Raw genomic sequence first — 20073 nt, forward strand, 5'->3', positions numbered from 1 at the left:
TATATTTTTAAAGATTTATTTATTTGAGAGAGAGCACGTGTGAGTGCGTGAGCAGGGGGAGGGACAGAGGGAGAGGGAGAGAGAATCTCAAGCACTCTCCCTGTTGAGTGGGGAGCCTGATGCGGGGCTTGATCCCAGGACCCTGAGATTGTGACCTGAGCTGAAACCAAGAGCCAGATGCCCTGCTTTCTGATATTTTAAATTCTATTTTATTAAAAACACTGGTTATGATCCACTAAGGGTATTCCACAGCTCACTAATGATTTGACTCACAAACAAGTGTGGGGATTCCAGGCTGTTTCTATGCTTATGTTTTACAACAGGTGTTTTAAAATGTAGAGTGGTTAAGGGATAAAAAGACACAAATGTTGCTGTAACTGGGCTTTCTATAAACGTATTGCCTGGTATATTGTACCTCATAGGAGTGACCTGAACATTTACCTCATGTTTACTGTGCATAACACAGGGATAGTTCTTTGTTCATTCAGAGGTTGAAATCTATTTTTTTTTCTTAAGATTTTATTTATCTGGGGGTGAGAGAGAGAGGGAGAGAAAGAATGAGCAGGGGGAGGCACAGAGGGAGAAGCAGGCTCCTTGAACAGGGAGCCTGATGCTGGGCTTGATCCCAGGATCCCGAGATCATGACCCATGCCGAAGGCAGATGCTTAACCAACTGAGCCACCCAGGTGCCCCTAGGAGTCTTAATCTAATGGCCATGTAGTCTGTTCAAGTTTTCAAGAGAGTGGAGTGCTAGGCCTCATGTCATCTGTGTGGCCTTGGACAAGTCTCTTTTGTTCCAACACACCTGCGGCTCAGGATATACTTCTAACAGCTGAGGTTCACTGGCAACGTTTTAGAACTAGAAGAATGAGAATTTGCAGTGCATAAGGAGAAGCTTTCTGTGTTATTCTGTGTAAATCTCAATTATTTGCTTTGGTACATAATGCATCTCCACACTCCTCTCCCTCCTCCACCCCAGTCCAGGCAAAAGCATACATACCTTTGGTCCAATTTCCAGTCTTCCAAAGGGTCTCAAGTTCATCATCACTTAAGCAGAAGGGCTTTCCCGGACTCCTGGACTAGTTAGAGCCTCCAGCTAAAGGTTTCCGCAAGTACCCTTGTAATAACCTCTGACACCAGCTACCCAGAGTTAGGCCAGACTTCACAGGTTAAGAGCACAGAGAGAGCACAGCTTCCTACAAGACTGCCTTCAGACCCCAGATAAAAATTTGGGGGGGGGTGTCTCCAGGTCACTCATAACCAGCTGGCCACTAGTTTGGGGGTTCCCACTACAGGTTCAATAATTTATAAAAGACAATTCAAGAGCATGTTACACTTTTTTTTTTTTTAAGTGCTTTTATTTATTTGAGAGAGCACAGGCAGTGGTGTGGGGGGGGGGGGGCGGGAAGGGCAGAGGGAGAGGGAGAAGCAGACTCCCCCACTGAGCAGGGAGCCTGACACGGGGCTTGATCCCAGGACCCTGAGATGGTGACCGGAACTGAAGGCAGACGCTTAACTGAGCCACAGAGACGCCCCTACACTTACTTGTCTTTTTAAGTTTTATTTAAGTAATCTCTATATCCAACATGGGACTGGAACTCACCACTGGGAGATCAAGTCGCATGTTCCTCTGATTGAGCCAGTCAGGTGCCCCAGGAACATGTTACACTTAGGATTACAATTTTATTACAGCAAAAAATAAAAACCAAACCAGCCATAGGGAAAGACACATAGGGAGAGGTCTGGGAGAGTCCCACACTTGAAGCTTCTGTTGTCCTCTCCCAGTGGAATCAGAACACCTCCCCCTCCTAGCACATGGCACATTGGTATAGACACTACACAGAGTATTGCCAACCTGGGAGGCTCACCCACTTCTGCGTCCTGAGTTTTTATTTGGGTTTCATTATGTAGGCCATGAATCTCCAGCTCTCCTCCCCTCTAATTCCTTTCCTCCCCAGGGATATCACCTAGATCAAAGTCCCAACCCTCTAACCACAATGTTGGTCTTTCTGGCCTGACCAGCCCCCATCACCAGGGGACTGCTTAGCATAATCTGTCAGGACTCACCATGAGTAAGAGCCATGGCTGTCATGACAAGGGTTAGCGTCGAGGGTTAAAGAGGATCCCTCCCTGGGGCGCCTGGGGTGGCTCAGTCGTTAAGCGTCTGCCTTCATCTCAGGTCCTGATCCCAGAGTCCTGAGATCGAGTCCCGCACCGGGCTCCCTGCTCAGCAGGGAGCCTGCTTCTCCCTCTCCCACTCCCCCTGCTTGTGTTCCCAATCTCGCTATCTCTCTCTCTGTCAAATAAATAAAATCTTTAAAAATATATATTAAAAAAAAGGATCCCTCCCTAAGACTGGGGACAGAGGCAGCCACTTTTATTACACATCTTTGTATGTGCCTTCCCTTACCCCTCTCAGTTTGTAGTTATTTTATGTCTCCTTTCTGACCAATTTATTTTTTTTATTTCAGCGAGAGCGAGTGCAAGCATGAGCAGGGGGGAGAAGCAAAGGGAGAAGCAGACTCCCCACTGAGCAGGGAGCCCCATTCTGGTCTCCATCCCCTGGACCCTGGGATCATGACCCCAGCGAAGGCTGACTTGCTTAACCGACTGAGCCACCCACGTGGCTGTCTTTTTTTTTTTTAAGATTTTTTATTTTTATTTATTTATTCATGAGAGACAGAGAGAGAGAGAGGCAGAGGGAGAAGCAGTCTCCCAAGGAGCAGGGAGCCTGATGCGGGACTCGATCCTAGGACCCTGGGATCATGACCTGAGCTGAAGGCAGACGCTTAGCCATCTGAGCCATCCAGGCGCCCTGTGGCTGTCTTTTAAATTCCAAACTACCATACATTTCCAGTGACCGTGAGACAACTCATGTTTTCCAATCTCTTTTAACCATTTTTTTTCCAGGATTCGCTCAGCTTAATTTTCTTCCACCCCTCATGAAACTATATTGTAATACTCTCTGATACTGAATCACTAGATTATGGTGCTTGCTGCACAGCAGATTGTGAGCAATCTCAGTTCGATTCAAGCGAGGCACAAGTTGCCTTTATTATACAAGAGTAGGAAGAAGCATTTGTCGTCACCCCCCTCCATATTTGTTTGACACAAAAAAGAATGTCAGCTACCAAGTCTTTAGAGTATGTGCACGACGGCCACACACCACCTTCGCTACGTCACGCTCAGCGGCTTCTGAGGAAGGGCGAGATCCCCCGCAAGTCCTGACACCAACGCACACCCCACCCGGAGGCGCCTGGGCGGCCGCACCTACACCCCTGCGCAGGCGCAGAAGCGGCGCGGGCTCCGCTGCTCAGGCACTGCCGCGGACGTGCCGGAGGACCTCGCGCTGCTGGGGCCGGAAGTGCGTGCGCTCGGCCTTTCCGCCTCCCTCGCGGCGAGCGTCAGGGCGCAGCGGCGTGGTCCGCGCAGAGGGTTCCCGGCCAACTGCTTGTTCGCGGGCCCTGACGCCGCCGCGCTCAGTCCTGCTCCTCGGTCGAGGGAAGATGGTGGGCCGGAACAGCGCCATCGCCGCCGGTGTCTGCGGGGCTCTTTTCATCGGGTACTGCATTTACTTTGACCGCAAGAGACGGAGTGACCCCAACTTCAAGAACAGGCTTCGAGAACGTGAGTGGGTCCCCTCGGCCCCGGACCCGCAGAGTCCGTCCGCCTGTCCTTCGCCGCCGCGGCCGCCTCCGCCTCCGCGTGCCTGCTCCCCGCTGCCCACTCGCGGGGCCGCGGGGCCGGCCGGAGAAAGGTGGCGGCGCCGGCGCCGGCTGCGCGCTCCCGGCTCTGGTGCCCTGCAGGATTCCCTCCATTTTGGAGGAACGATTTTTCCCATTTTGTCTTCCCCAACCGATTGTCGTCTGAACGCACTCTCGTTTGTATTATAATTTCGGTGGTGGGGGGGGGGTGCTCTTTTTGCCGTTCACCTTTTTAAACCTTTATTCTTAAACCTTTGTTTTTTACGAGTTGGGGCTTGAAACCAGATCCGTAAATCAACCGTGTATCGTTGCTGCATTCTTAAACCCTCTTGGTAGCTTCCCTGAAAATGCTTCCAAGATATGAGTGAATGCTATAGAAATTGCAGGGGAGTCCAAAGGGCTGCGTTTCTCCTGTGGCTCAGTCTTATTTCATACCTGCGACATCTTTTAAGAGAGGTTCACATGAGGGAAATCATGTCACCAAAACCATTGTGGTTTTTGAATTTCGGAGGCCTTATTCGCAGCAGTGGAAGAGTAAATTTGTTGAGATAAGTGATTTTGTACCTATCTAGGTTGCTCAGTCAAAATAATGTCTGAAATTAAAATTGCGGGGCACCTGGGTGGGTCGTTTGGTTGAGCATCCGACTTGATTTCAGCTCAGGTCATGATGTCAGGGTCGTGAGTTTGAGCCCCGCATGGGGCTCCCTGCTCAGCGGGGAGTCTGCTTCCCCCACCCCGTTTGCCCCTCTCCCCACTAGTGCAATTTCTTTAGAATAAAGGAATGTTTTAAAAATAGCATTAAAATTGATACGTGCATTAAAATTGATACGTAAGTTATTAAAGCCGGGACGTCAGGAAGCCGTGATTATTCTAATGCTTACTGTTTAATGAAGCAGTAGTAAATAAGTTTAAGTGTTCAGGAGCCCCATGTGGCTAGTGACCTAGCCTCTTGGGGGTATAGGTATAAGATGACCTTACACGATCTAGAATATCATATCTAATTCTAGTTATCTAATGTTTTAGGAAGGAAGGTATACAGAGAATTTATTTTATTTACAGTTAGATAGACTAATGGAAAGAATGCTATTTTGGATTCAGACACTCAGTTTTCCAGGCCCAGGTGAGTCACAGATTAGCTCCATAATTTTAGACTTTCTGAACTTAATTTTCATAGCTCGTAAAATCAGGTAGTGTCACCTGCCTCTGGTTGTTTTTGTGAAGACTGAGCTGTTTGAAGTGCCCACCGCCATTCCTGAGAGAGAGCTAGCCCGTCCATAAATGCTGGCTGTAAGCATAGCTAGAAATTGAGATCATTTTTTGGTAGGTTCAGTAATAGCTGGAGGGCTGGCGGTGGTGGTAATAGCTACAGAGCGCAGCAAAGAATGGAGTGATCCTTTCTTCCTTTGGAAGCACTGCAATGCTATTGTTAGAAATCTTGAGAAAACTAGTTTTTGGTTGAAGAAACCATAGAAGCTGTCATTTTAGATAAATTGAGAGATTATTTTCAAAATCCCTTTTCCGTCATCTTCAATCCATGAATATTTTTCTAACGTTAGCAGTGGCCTAATGATCTCAGTGGTCAGGCTTGAATGAATAACAGTAACCCTGGGTGAGCGACTTAAAGCTTTCATTTTCCTCTTTTTTTTTTTTTAAAGATTTTATTTACTTATTTTGACAGAAAGAGAGACAGCGAGAGAGGGAACACAAGCAGGGGGAGTGGGAGAGGGAGAAGCAGGCTTCCCGCCGAGCAGGGAGCCCGGTGCGGGGCTCGATCCCAGGACCCTGGGATCGTGACCTGAGCCGAAGGCAGACGCTTAACAGTTGAGCCACCCAGGCGCCCCTCATTTTCCTCTTTTGTAAAATGTTGTAATACATAGGGAGTTTAGTATAAAGTCCCTGACACATGGTAATTGATGGATGCTATAGATTGTTTATGAATATAATTATTTGACGTTTTCTTTAGGAAGTAAAACTTGTATTCAGAGTAATTCTGCAGTCTGTAAGTTCATGTTTTATGTATATTTTTGAAAGTAGGCAAAGTCTGTTTTAACTTGTTAGGTTTACACAGTAGCACTTGGGACTGATTTCTAGTAAAAACTGAGTCAGGGTTTAATTTTGCTCATTGAATGTTGTGTAACTCCATGATTTTTCAGTCTGTTACCATCTTTCACTTTATCACAGAGATAGTATAATATACTGATAAGGTAACAAATTGTCTTATGAAACTAAAGCTAGAATTTTAATCTTAATGCTAGAAATTTAAAGCAACTAATCACTCTTAAAATTTGGTCACTCTCCACCCACCACATTAAAAAAAAAAAAAACACCTCTTAAGATTGGATAGTAACGGAAACTGAGTTTCTCTCTATTGGGTTTCATAATTATTGTCATTTTCCATAGGTCTGGTTTAGCAAACTGTATTTGTTTATTCCACAAACTTGCCGTGTTCATTTCTGAGGTGCCTTTTATTTTTATGGGAATGTCTTCACTTCTGTTAGAAGGTAGCAGAGGGATAGTGAAGTAATTTCCCAAACTGAAAAGACACTTTGAGACTGGAAAATGAAGCAGGTGACTCCATACAGTTTACAGTTTTACATAGCGTAACTTACTGACGGGGGAGTGGGCAGATGATGATTCAGCTGCACAGATATTCTCCACAAAGTCCAGACCTTGGTCCACAGATTTTCTAGAGTGAGGGCACTAGCAGAAGAGCATTGTTGCAGGATCAAAGGATTTGCACGCACCTAAATGACAGCTAACCTTTTAGATATTGTGGCACTACCTGTGCATCAGGAAGGAGAGAGACTGTTATTTCTCACAGATTCATGGGAGGCCAAAGAAAGCCTACCCCAGTTGTGGCCTTGGGCCTCTCTAAGGTAAGTACAGGAATCTCCAAGGGACCTGGAACATACAGCCCCAAGAGAGGTCATCCAGCACGCAGGAACAAGACGGAAGGCCAAAGACAGAGTCAGTATTGTCCACACTCTTACAGCTTCTCTACAGCGTGCAGTGGCAATACAGAATAATGTTTGAGGACACATGTTCTGAAATTCGGCTGCTTGGCCTCGAATTGTCCCTCTACCACTTAATTAGTTGTGACCTTGGTAAATGTTCTCGTCTGTAAAATGGAGATCATGATAGTACTTGTTTTAGTGTTACTGTGAGGATCAAGTAAGCAAATTAATAACCTTAAGAATAGTGTCTGACCCTGTAGCATCTAAAACTTACTGGGTGCTTAATCTTTTTTTTTTTTTTTAAAGATTTTATTTATTTATTTGATGGAGAGACAGCGAGAGAGGGAACACAAGCAGGGGGAGTGGGAGGGAGAAGCAGGCTCCCCGCAGAGCAGGGAGCCCGATGCGGGGCTCGATCCCAGGACCCTGGGACCATGACCTGAGCCGAAGGTAGACGCTTAGCGACTGAGCCACCCAGGCGCCCCACGGGGTGCTTAATCTTAACATCTCAGTGTTCCTTTATCTTCATGTCTGCTGCTTCTGTGAAGTCGTCCATGTCCAGAGTTTTAGTAGTCTCCTTCTGGCACTAGTGAAATTCAGTAATTTGTTAACCTAGTATGGTAGCATTCATTATTTTCTGCCTAAGAATGGCCAAATGAAAACCTTAAACAAATTGAGAGTAGAATGTTATGGTTCTGTTTCCCTACAGTTAGTTGCCCGAAGATGAACACCTAGGAAAGGTAGTTTGTTAGAAAAATAGGCAGTCTTCAAATTTATGTATAAGATCAGCTTATTTAACGTATTTTTTTGTGGTTGAAACTGCTAGAATTGTATTTAAGCCTTAGAGTTGTAGCACTTGAGGTGTTTTGGGGGTTGGAGTTGGCAAGAAGTTTGGGTGTGGTTAAACCCAGTTTGTTAGGGTAGATAAGAAGTTTTCCTGGACCACAGTATATTAAACCCATCTCACTGCAGTTAGGTAAACCGGTCACTGTCTCTAGTCATGCATTGATTGAGACTTGAATTTGTAGAACACTTTAAGGTTTTCAGAGGACATTTGCTTGTTTTATGAAGCTTTTGTTTCTCACAGTGGTAGTTAAACATGCCTTATCTTTAGAGAGCTTAAGAGATTTGTCAGAGATCATCCAGGTAATAAGTATTAGAGCCTTAACCTTTTTAACTATGCCACAGTTTCCGTGTTACGACTTAGGAAACTTTAGATACTTAGCATAGCACAACTCCTTAGCTGAGTTGCTGGTAGTGAACTATCTCAATACCAGGTGCTTGCTGAAGTAGTTCATTACCAGCTCCTCATACGGTACATTATAAATCAGACACTGTTAAAAAATACTTTACATGCGTTGACTCATTTAATCTTCACAACAACTCTGTGAAGCATGTATCATTCTTCGGCCAGTTTTACATAAGAGGAAAGTGAGGTACAGGTTACTCTTAACTTGCCCAAGGTCACACTGACACTAAGAAGAGCTGGGATATAAAACAAGCTTGTGCTTCCCCTGTGCTAACACCCTTTCACATGGAGTATATCATTAAATAGCAATTTATTTTTTACTTTTTGGAAAGTTTTTAAGGTTTTATTTATTTGAGAAAGAGAACAGCTCAGCCTGTGGGAGGGGGGGAGGAACCGGAGGTGGAGGGAAAGGGACAAGCCGACTGCACTGAGTGCAGAGCCCAAGGCAGGCCATCCAATGACCCTGAGATCATGCCCTGAGCCAAAACCAAGAGTCAGAAGCTTAACTGAGCCACCCATGTGCCCCTATAGCAATTTAAAATATTGTTAGTGTCCTTTATTGATTTGGCTTAAGGGTTTTAAGATTTTAAACATCACTTCTGAGATATGTAGTGTTGCTCTTTCGAATCAAAAACAAGACAAAAAGAGTGTAAGCAGAGGGTTTTTTCTTTTTTTTAAAGATTTTATTTATTTATTCATGAGAGAGAGAGAGGCAGAGAGAAAAGCAGGCTCCCAAGGAGCAGGGAGCCTGTTGCGGGACTCGATCCCAGGACCCTGGGATCATGACTGGAGCCAAAGGCAGACGCTTAATCATCTGAGCCACCCAGGCGCCGAGCCCCAGAGGGCTTTTTTCTTAACCAGCCAGCAGTAGTTAAGAATTTTGCCGTGCAGTTTTTTAAAAATTTTTGAAGATTTTATTTATTTAGTTGACAGAGACACAACACAGCGAGAGAGGGAACAAAGCAGGGGGAGTGGGGGAGGGAGAAGCAGGCGTCCCGCTGAGCAGGGAGCCCGATGCAGGGCTCAATCCCAGGACACTGGGATCATGACCTGAGCCGAAGGCAGACGCTTAATGACTGCGCCACCCAGGTGCCCCTGCGGTGCATTTCTGAATACTGTCCTCCTACCCCTTTTTTCTCATTTAAGAATATCAGATAGCTTTCAGCTTTCAGTAAAAGATTGAATCTGTTATATTTCGGTAATAAAACTTTCTAACAGCAGTGGTTTAATTCTTGCTTGTGTTTCATGTCCTGTGTAGCTGGGGGCGGGGGGGGGGGTGTTGCTTGCTGTGCTTATGGCAATTAATCACCTGTTAGAATTGTCTCCATCTTCAGAATTGCTGATCTTGGTGTCCCAGAGGGAAGGAAAAAGCTCTTGCCCAGAAATGTCATATTGTCCATGGCTCATTGACCAGAACTCAGACCCTGACAAATCACAAGGAGATAAGAGAATAGGAGAGCCCTACCCTGGGATGTTTTGCAAATAGAATGAATGACTGCCACAGCAGTTTGACTTCTTTTGATTCCCATTTTAATAATCGTAAAATGAAAATACTCCATTTCTTGCAGGAAGAAAGAAACAAAAGCTTGCCAAGGAGAGAGCTGGACTTTGCAAGGTAATCTGTTTTTTTTGTTTATATTGTATTTATATATGTTATAGAAATAACGATTTTAAAAGCTACTTCAGATGTGTTTTGAGAAAGCTAGTTGATACCAGGCATTGATTTTCTATTTTAAAATATAATTTGTTGTTGTTGTTTTTTTTTTTGGAATAGTTAATTCAGTTCAACTGCAGATTGTCTGGTCCATCATTCTTTCCCCCTTGTTGGCCCAAATAGCAGACAGCTTATTACATTGAGCAACATTTAAGGAGAAATAAGCAGTCTCCAGAAGACAGTTCTACCAAACGGTTCAAGCTTTCTCACTCAGCTGCTTCAAAATAATACAATAAAACATTAATTTAATTTTCCTTCTTTCAGCTTCTTTTAAAAGAACCACATGCTGTTTGTTTCCAAAGTTCTACAGGATTATTCATACCCACTGATCCAGAATCCCTACCACATGGCAAATTTTTTACCTTGATGTTTATATGTACATGTAGATAAAAATCTTTTTTTTTTTTCTCTTCATCGATCCTGTGTTCATGATTTTTAATGACTACATAGGTTTTTCTGCTTGATAAAAAAAATGTTCTGTGATGTGTGTAAGTAAAGTAAGTAAATGTTAATCATTGCACATATAGCTTTTCTTTTTTATTAAAATTAGTTCCATTGTCTGGATTCCCAGGGCTTGGACTACAGGATCAGTAGTGGTTCTTTTTAAAGCAAGTTGAGGCAAAGAAAAATTAAATCAGAAAATGTTACATTTTGTTGTTTTGAAACAATCAGGTAATTAACACAGCTAAGTGACTGGACACAGTAATAGTTAAGTGAAACTAAGTCAACCACTTTGTTCTCTTATGTCTAAACTACCTTTCTGAAATACATGTTTGTAGTGTTTCAGTAGCCTTTTCTTTCTAAGGACATGGAAGGTAGATATAGACATGCATCAGTGTGTATTTTCAGGTTCAAGAATAATCAAATTCTCGCCTGTGCTGAGATAGTTGATGACAGATGCCTCTACTTTCAGAAATTTAAATTTTTGCATCTGTGTTGTTAATGAGAGTGTATATAATATTAATCAGGAACCAAAAACTTCTATTAATAGAAGTCTAGGTTTTTAAAAAGAATAGGATTTTTTAATAGTAGGTTTATGTTTTTGAATAAGTCATACAGCTGATGGCATTATATATTATCATAGTCTGGTAATATGTAACAAACTATGAAACAAAAACAAGAAATGCAAACTTGAATAAAGCTGCTTTGTAATAGCAAAAAAAATTTAGAAGTAGTTCATGTGCAACAAATAGATCATGATTAAGCAATCATTTCTCAGTAGAATATTCTATTACCATTTAAAAATAATCTTTTAGATGCAGTAAAATCTATACAAAATACTGGATCAGAAGAAAGTTGATAGTTACATAAAAATATAAAAATGGTAATCAAAATAGTATAAATAGTAAAGTGCATATTTTATGATAGAGAATTGTATTCTTCATTTTTTACTTTAGGTTTGATGTATAGCCTTCTGGGAACTGTTCTGGTATCAGTTTGATCAATAAGTATTTTTTTCTTGTATTCATTTAAATGTAGATACTAAATTCATGCTTGTAAGTATTGAAGAGTAGATTTCTTTTTGTCATTTTTTATAATGAGTTAGTTTTTTGTTGTTTTTAGTGGCATGATCTTCTGTGTATTGGTTATGTTCCCAGCATAATTTTGGTATCAATTATTAAATACTGTATTTCCAAACAGTTACCTGACCTTAAAGATGCTGAGGCTGTTCAGAAATTCTTCCTTGAAGAAATACAGCTTGGTGAAGAGTTGCTAGCCCAAGGTAAGTCATTAAAAGATTAGGAAATTAGAATTCTTCACAGTAAATATAAATTTATGGTGATAAGGGGCTTTTTTTGGTGTAGTGTAGCAGCTTTTAAAAACGTTACTCCGTGGGATGCCTGGGTGGCTCAGTCGTTAAGTGTCTGCCTTTGGCTCAGGTCACGATCCCAGGGTCCTGGGATCAAGCCCCACATCGGGCTCCCTGCTCTGTGGGAAGCCTGCTTCTCCCTCTCCCACTCCCGCTGCTTGTGTTCCTGCTCTCACTGTGTCTCTCTCTGTCAAATAAATAAATAAAATCTTTAAAAAAAAAAAAAGTTACTCCAAATATTTCCAGACAAGTCATTTACTAATGGGAAAATTATTTCATTTAAGACTGGCTCTAGGGGCACCGGGGTGGCTCACTTGGTTAAGCGTCTGACTCTTGATTTTGGTTCAGGTCATGACCTTGGGGTCCTGAGGTGGAGCCTTGCCTTGGTCTCTCTCTGCAATATGTAAATAGTAACTGAAGGAATGTGATCTAGGCATATACTATTTTTTCATCTAATCTTCAGGTCTTTTCTAATATTTATAGGAAGGAATGGCTAGTACAAGTCCCAGAGAAGGTTAGTTTACCTGTCAGGGTCACACAGTGAGTTCATGGTGCTTGATTTCAGGACCAGCCAGTGATCTGAATCTGATCTAGACTTTAGGCTTTGTGCTTTACATATTCAATTAAGGATTAAGGTTCTATTTTTAAAACATTACTATTAATGAAGTTAAAATGATCAAACTAACATATTTGAGAACTATAATTCAGTAATGTAGTCTTAAATGTATTTATAAATTTTTAGTGACAAGTTAGCTTTTATTTTTTTTTTTTTTAAAGATTTTTATTTTTTTGACAGAGCACACAAGCAGGGGGAGTGATCAGGGCAGGGGGAGTGATCAGGGCAGAGGGAGAGGGAGAAGCAGACTCCCCGCTGCGCAAGGAGCCTGATGCGGGGCTCAATTCCAGGACCCTGAGATCATGACCTGTGCCATAGGTAGATGTTCAATGGACTGAGCCACCCAGGTGCCCCAGCTTTTATTTATTTTTAAAAGATTTATTTATTGAGACAGTGTGTGTACGCAGGGGACTCTGGGGGTAGGAGAAGGGGCAGAAGGAGAGGGAGAGAAAAAAATCTTAAAGCAGGCTCCATGCCCCAGTGCAGAGCCGTCAGGCTCCATCTCAGGACCCTGAGACCATGACCAGAGCTGAAATCGGGAGTCTGATGCTTAACTGACTGCACCACCCAAATTAGCTTTTATTTCAAAAGTAACTTTGAAGTATTTGCTGTCATTAATAAAAACAATACTAGGTGTCAGATTTTCTTATGCTCATTGCTGTATCATAGATTTAGATAGTATGGAAATACATGATGTAGGTCGTTTGTGGTTTTTTGTTTTTATGGAAAGGATTAAAGGTTTGAGGTGGTGGTGACATGTTACTTTTTGTCATGTCTCCCCCTTCCCAGTAATTTCTTGCTTTGCTTTTTTCTTTAGGAAATAATTATCTTATTTGGATGGCATTGTAGGCTGATAATATTTATAAATAAAAATGGAAATGCCTTACTAGAAAACAATTTTGGCCTTTTTACCCCATAACAATAAGAAACATGAGGTTTAATCATGGGGTAATAGTAAAGCACTTTTAAATCTTCATAGACCTCGTTTGAGAGACTCTGTTACTTTAATATTTGAAAAGAAAGCTGCATATATAGGGATGTCTGTGTCGAAGATACAGGTTGTAGTATTTCATTTCATGCAAACATTCTCAAAATATTTTATGCTCATAAATAAAGAGGTCTATTTGACACTATCAAAATTTTCTTTCAAAATAGAAACACTTTTAATTAATTTATTTGTTTTAAGATTTTATTTATTTGGGAGAGAGGGAGAGCAAGCCCAGGGCATGGGGAGAGGGAGAAGCAGACTTCTTGCTGAGCAGGGAGCCCGGTGTGGGGCTTGATCCCAGGACCCTGGGATTGTGACCTGAGCCGAAGGCAGATGCTTAACTGACTGAGCCACCCAGGCACCCCAAGAATCACTATTTTAAATTATTTTACTCACAGTCGAACATATTAGAAAAAAGTACACTCATAATAACTTCTGTTTGGATTGTCTTGGAGATCTGTGCATTGTGGCCATCTGTTGACTTGAGCTGTCAGCTCCAGATTGAGAAGGACAATAACTCATGGTGGCTGGGAGGAAGGTCAGGGAAGGACAGACAAGAGTTACTCTTTTTCCCAAGCTCATGTTCCACACTTTAGCTCAGCACTGCCCAGAGGGTTACTTAACTCTGCCAAGCTGCTTTTCTTCTGGTGGAAACTACCAACCGAACCTGAGGTGGTTAGATTTAGGGAAAAGTCAACATCAGAGTAAGTCATGTGAAAGCGTGAGTGATTTAGGCAGTGAACTTCATTGGTTGGCGGTCTCCTCCATCTGAGGGTCTTCCATAAGCATAATTCTTTTTTTTTTTTTTTTTTTAAGATTATTTATTTATCTGACAGAGACACAGTGAGAACAGGAACACAAGCAGGGGGAGTGGGAGAGGGAGAAGCAGGCTTCCCGCGGAGCAGGAAGCCCGATGTGGGGCTCGATCCCAGGACCCTGTGATCACGACCTGAGCCAAAGGCAGACACTTAACGACTGAGCCACCCAGAGCCCCATAAGCATAATTCTTTTAACTGAGCCAGATCTCATCTCAGGATGATGTGAACGGGCTCAGGTCTGCATGTGCAGAGCGGAAACTGCAATGAGTTGCTTTGGTGGTTCATTAACTGTTTCCAGTGTATTTAGCAATGTTAGGTGGTGTCTTGGGATCCTGTGTTCTACACATAACAATCCAGAAGCAGCTCTGTTTCCATTTAATCAGAATTAATATCCCTAGGCAACAGTGTTGTAATCGCCTATACTGCCTGTAAATTCAGTGGTATGAGGATTCAGTGGCCAAGTGGCATCTTAATTTCCAAGTCAGTGGAGCCATCGTGTCCCCCCAATGGAGGTCCAAGCCCATGCAGAAGAACTAAGTCTTTTGTATTTTCCATTTTTAATTCCTTGTAGAGTTCTGCTTTCTTCAGTTTGAATACCTCAGTCCTTAGATTTTTGTTACAGCAAGCAATGCCTCTTCTTCATATACCATTCTTCAGTCCCTTATACGGTCACGTTCTTATTCAGGGTTGGAAGACTTGGTGTCCACTGTAGGATAAAATAAAAGAAAATCCTACCACTCATTGATAATCGCTGTTTTGTTAACCTGCTTCTTGCCATTTCATTAGTGTGACTTTTTCCTACTAGCATTGCTTTCTTAAAAAGGTTTTTTTTTTTCTTTTTTGAATTTGCGTGTGATAACATTCAGAATAGTAGAAGGGATTAATCTAAAGTGAATTTGGGCCTCCTTTCCACCTTAGTCCCCAGTTTTCCAGTTCTTCTCAGAAAAGTAGTGTTTCATAGTTAGCAATTTTGTTTTTTTTTTTTAAGATTTTATATATTTGACACAGAATGAGAGAGTGTACACGAGCAGAAGCAGGGGGAGTGGCAGGCAGAGGGAGAAGCAGGCTCCCCGATGAGCAGAGAGCCCGATGTGGGACTCGAACCAGGACTGTGAGATCATGACCTGAGCTGAAGGCAGACACTTAGTTGACTAAGCCACCCAAGCACCCCATAATTAGCAATTTCTTATATAATCTTTCAGAAATATTCTAAGTTTATAAATAGTAAAATACTTGGACATTTCATTTCTGAAGTCCATACTTGGACTTTAATTTCTCCCTTGTATGTGTTTTGAAGACACTTTCATATCAGTACCTGTGATCTGATTAATTTTTATTAATGCTCTCATAATACTCAGTTTTAGGAATGTACTGTAGATTATTTCCAGGTTTTTACTTGTGTGATGTTTTTGGTCAATATCACTTGGAGATACAGTGAAGGCTTTAGAGTTGAATTTTTGACAAAGGCAAAGGCTTTTCGGGTCACGTGTTATTTTTACGTAAATCTTTCAGGTGAATATGAGAAAGGTGTAGACCATCTGACAAATGCAATTGCTGTGTGTGGACAGCCACAGCAGTTGCTCCAAGTGTTACAGCAAACTCTTCCACCACCCGTGTTCCAGATGCTTCTGACCAAGCTTCCAACAATTAGTCAGGTAAGGATTTGAAATGTTAAAAAAAGTGAGTAGAATCTGAGAATTAAATGTTTTAGGGACATTGACATTTAAAAATTAGTGAATATGTGAATTTCACATTTCACATTAAATTTGACATTTAAAAACTAGTGAATATGATGAAATTATGAAACCCATTCATTCCTTGGAATCAAAGTAGAATTGGAGATAGCAGTGCTTGAAATTTTTCTTTCCTAATAATATTGGAGTGAGTGAGCGTAAGATCTAGTCATTGTGGCCTACGTGTGGATCAGGATACGTACGTCTCATAGTATGAAATCTCAGACCTTGGTATTCAAATACCAAAATTCAGGCCACTCTCAGCTACTTTCTGAAACTAGCTTTCTGTCTCTTGTGAGCCCATGCATTCAGTTATGTGGCCTGGCAGAGGGGGCCGAGATGTCATAGCCTGAAATTAGATCATAAAGGATCGTGGATACCCTCTGACCTCACTTGTCTACAGGTCCCAGTGCCTCTGCATCTGCCAAGGTGGGCTTTGAGCTTGGAGTTATTTGACTACATCTCCCATCTATATTGAACACACCATTTGTATAAAAGAATATACATAACTTAAGAATTGATTAAAGTGCATTCTGTTCATTTTTAGTTTTTTCCAAAGAACTGAAATGAATCTATTTTTTGTAATAGTTTGTTTATTCGTGTGTTCATTTCCACAGTTGGTGTGATTTAAAATTGGTTACTTTTTTTTTTTAAGGTTTTTTAAAATTTGTTTATTTGAGAGACAGCATGAGAAGGGGGGAGGGTCAGAGGGAGAAGCAGACTACCTGCCGAGTAGGGAGCCCGATGTGGGGCTCGATCCCAGGACTCCAGGATCATGAGCTGAGCTGAAGGCAGTAGCTTAACCAACTGAGCCACCCAGGCGCCCCTGAAATTGGTTAATTCTTCAAAACTGATCTTTACTCAGTTTGGAAAGGGACTGGAGAGAAAATAAAGGCCCCAAAGATTTAAGGGAAAGAGTTGATAAAACCAAAGATTTGGTCTTAATCCTTCTTATTTAGACTAATATGGTTCCTGGTCTATCTATATCAGAATCTTCTGTTTAATATTATATGCTCTTGGAAAGGCAGCATAGCGTAGTGCTTTTGGAAGATGGACCTGAGGGTGTGAGGTCTTTTGAAATGTGGATGAGTTCAGGATGAAACCTGAACTCCTCTTTATAAAAATGGCCTCTTTTACTCATGTTATCTGGAAATATTTTCAAATGCTAATTTTGGAATTACTGTATTCCTTCTTGTATGATGACTGAGCCTTTCCAAACCAGAAAGGGAAATTTTAGGAGCATAGAATGACCAGTAAAGTGTTAATCAGTATTCTTAGTTTATATGGGAGTGAAAAGATACCTTGAATTTTTTTGGTTTTAGTTACATAATTGATTAACATGTAAAACAGTATTGTATCTCTCCTTGGATTTTGAAATGCGACTAACAGTAGTGTAATCATTTTCTTTGATAACAGTGTTTAGAAGTGTTAAATATTGAAATCTCAGAATGGGTAAACTTTAGCAAGATCTGATTCTTTGAATACAAAGGACATTTTTTTCCCTTAAAAATCTTTTTTTAATTGAAGTATGTTGACACAATTTTATATTAGTTTCAGGTGTACAGCTTACTGATTTGACAAGTCTGTACATTATGGTCTGCTCACCACAAGTGTTGATACCATTTGTCTGACCATACAGTGGTATTACATGGTCATTGACTATATTCCTTATGCTGTACTTTTTATCCCCATAACTTTTTATCCTTGCATAACTGGAAGCCTGGACCTCTCACTCCCCTTCACTCGTTTTGCCCCCACCCACCTCCTTCTGGCAACCACCACTTTTGTGGTATGGGTCTCTCTCTTTTTTTTGTTTGTTCATTTGTTGGTTTTTAGATTCCACATATAAGTGAAATCAGATGGTGTTTATCTTAGTGAAATAACACTTAACATAATATCCTCTGGGTCCATCCATGTTGCAAATAGCAAGATCTCCTTCTTTCTGGCTGAATAATAGTCCATTGTATATGTTTACCACTTCTTTATCTGTTCATCCGTTGATGGACACTAATGTTGCTTCCATATCTTGGCTGCAGTAAACCTAGAGGTGCATACATCTTTCTAAATTAGTGTTTTTCTTTTCTTTTCTTTTCTTTTTTTTAAGATTTTATTTATTGGAGAGAGAGAGCACTAGAGGTGGGGAGAGAGAGTGAGCAAGCATGACTGGGGGCAAAGAGAGAGGGAGAAGCACGTTCCCTGCTGAGCAGGGAGTGATACAAACGTGGGACTTGATCCCAGGACCCTGGGATCATGACCTGAGCTGAAGGCAGACGTTTAACCGACTGAGCCACGCAGGCGCCCTGTATTTTCGATTTTCTTTGGGTAAATAACCAGCAGTGGAATTACTGGATCATACGGTATTCCTATTTTTTAATTTTTTGAGGAACCTTCCTGCTGTTTTCCACAGTTGGCTGCACCAGTTTGCATTCCCACCAACAGTGCACGAGTGTTCCTTTTTTGCCACATCCTCGCCAACACTTGTTATTTCTTGTCTTTATGATTCTGGGCATTCTGACATGTGTGAGGCGATATCTCATTGTGGTTTTGATTTGCATTTCCTTGATGATTAATGGTGTTGAGCATCTTTGCATGTGTCTGTTGGGAAAACGTCTGTTTAGGTCCTCTGCCCATTTTTAATTGGATTATTAGTTTTTTTTCCTCATGTTGAGTTGTATGAGTTCTTTTTATATTTTGGATGTTAACCCCTTATTAGATATATCATTTACAGATGTCCTCTAATTCATTAGGTTGCTTTTTTATTTTGTTGGTTTGCTTTGCCCTGTAAAAGCTTTCTATTTTGGTGTAGTCCCAGTAGTTTATTTTTGCTTTTGTTTCCCTTGCCTGAGGAGATGTACCTAGAAAAATGTTGTTAAGGCCAGTGTCTAAGAAGATTACTGCCTGTCTTCTTCTAGGAGTCTTATGGTGTCAGGTCTCACGTTTAGGTCTTTAATCCAGTTTGAGTTTATTTTTGTGCATGGTGTAATGAAGTGGTCCTGTTTCATTCTTTTGCATGTAGTTGTACGGTTTTCCCAACACCATTTATTGAAGAGACTGTCTTTTTCCATTGGATATTCTTGCCTCCTACAAAGGATTTTAAAAATTAAATTTTTTTTTTCTCTTTCAGAGAATTGTAAGTGCTCAGAGCTTGGCTGAAGATGATGTGGAATGAGAAAATGTCAACATAATCTCAATTAAAAATATTTTTAAAATATTAAGTCGGAAGATGAGCAGCTCTGGGGGAAAAAGGGCAAATAGGCTTGTTATGGACTGTCCTACACTGAAATCTACCAAAGTTAATTTTTACTTTGTGTAGATCCATTCGTCTGTTTTATTTATTTTTCCCAGTGAAAAGTGTATTTTGATAGAAAACTTTTCATTTTATAAATACACTATGAGTTACAAAATAATCATGGATTTATTTTATTCCTAAAACGTGCAATTAAAGTGTGTACATATAAAATCACATTACTTAGGTTGAAAATACTCAGTGCTTAGTTTTGAAAGATAGGCAGAAAAAGTATAGGAGAAAGCTGAAGAATGCACGTTTTTTTAAGCTAGTACATTTGCTCTACATAAAAGAATTGGATGGAAACTATCAAAACAGCATTAAAATCTTTGAGAGATTATTTTTTTCCATTTAATCTCTTAAATATGTGAGATGTGCTGCTGTGTTGTATTAATTCACCCCCTCCCTGTGTATTTGTCTTGAAATGTTTAGTTTTAAATCGGTGGGCTTAATGTGTTCTGGATATTTATCTCCTTGTATTTTAGATACATGTAGTTGCAAATAGCACCGGGAATTAGATCTATGTACATCCCTAATCTAGCCATGTGAGCTTCACCAATTATTGTCTGCCCTCTTTTCTCACTTAAAAAATGAGGGAATTGGTCTGTTAATTCAGATAAGTGTCCCTTTCAGCTTTTGGTTCTGTTTAGCATCTTCAAATCCACCTTCTGAGGGATATGTTTGTTTGGACAACCAGGCCTTGCATTTTTTATACTCTGAAGTTTGCATGCTTGCCTGACTTAGTATTTCTGAATTGATCCCCTGCCCTCTCTCTCTCTTTTTTTTTTAAAGATCTAACTTGTGTTGATTTTCACTGAAAGCATATGGTTCTGTCATTACTCTTGTAAATCTGAAACTTAACCTTTGGGGTAACTGGGATGATAAGCTTGTAAAATGTTTGTTCCCTTTTGCTTTTATCTTCAGTGTATCTCCTTAATCCTCTTTCAATCTGATTCATTTATCTTGTTATGGTGAGAATAAGGTGTAACCTTGTGGCTGAAGACTTGCAAAGAATGGAGGTGTTCTCAAAATAGTGACATGTTATCTGCAGTCACAGATTGAACATTAGGTCTGAGAATAAAGATCTTGATACTTACTTGTCATCTGTTAACTGAGTAACAATTTCTCCTTGTACACATTGCCTTTATTCTGTCTCAAAATCTGGAGCGATCCTGAAGACTTCCTGTCTGCTTATGTACTT

The 20073-nt window shown here is 41.1% G+C and overlaps 1 protein-coding gene and 1 non-coding gene across 2 annotated transcripts; both read left to right on the plus strand.

Annotated features, from left to right (window-relative positions):
- The first annotated feature begins 3322 nt into the window (after positions 1-3322).
- On the plus strand, positions 3323-19968 carry TOMM20 (translocase of outer mitochondrial membrane 20). The gene is made up of 5 exons (XM_027596310.1): positions 3323-3627; positions 9476-9522; positions 11263-11344; positions 15366-15508; positions 18711-19968. Exons 1-5 carry the CDS (start codon positions 3507-3509, stop codon positions 18753-18755), a joined length of 438 nt encoding a protein of 145 aa, XP_027452111.1. The 5' UTR covers positions 3323-3506; the 3' UTR covers positions 18756-19968.
- LOC113923984 lies at positions 4016-4150 on the plus strand. Its single transcript, XR_003520489.1, has one exon. It is a non-coding gene; the product is annotated as a small nucleolar RNA SNORA14 (small nucleolar RNA).
- Positions 19969-20073: the final 105 nt, after the last annotated feature.

This window comes from Zalophus californianus, chromosome 15, assembly GCF_009762305.2.
Source record: "Zalophus californianus isolate mZalCal1 chromosome 15, mZalCal1.pri.v2, whole genome shotgun sequence".
NCBI lineage: Eukaryota > Metazoa > Chordata > Mammalia > Carnivora > Otariidae > Zalophus > Zalophus californianus.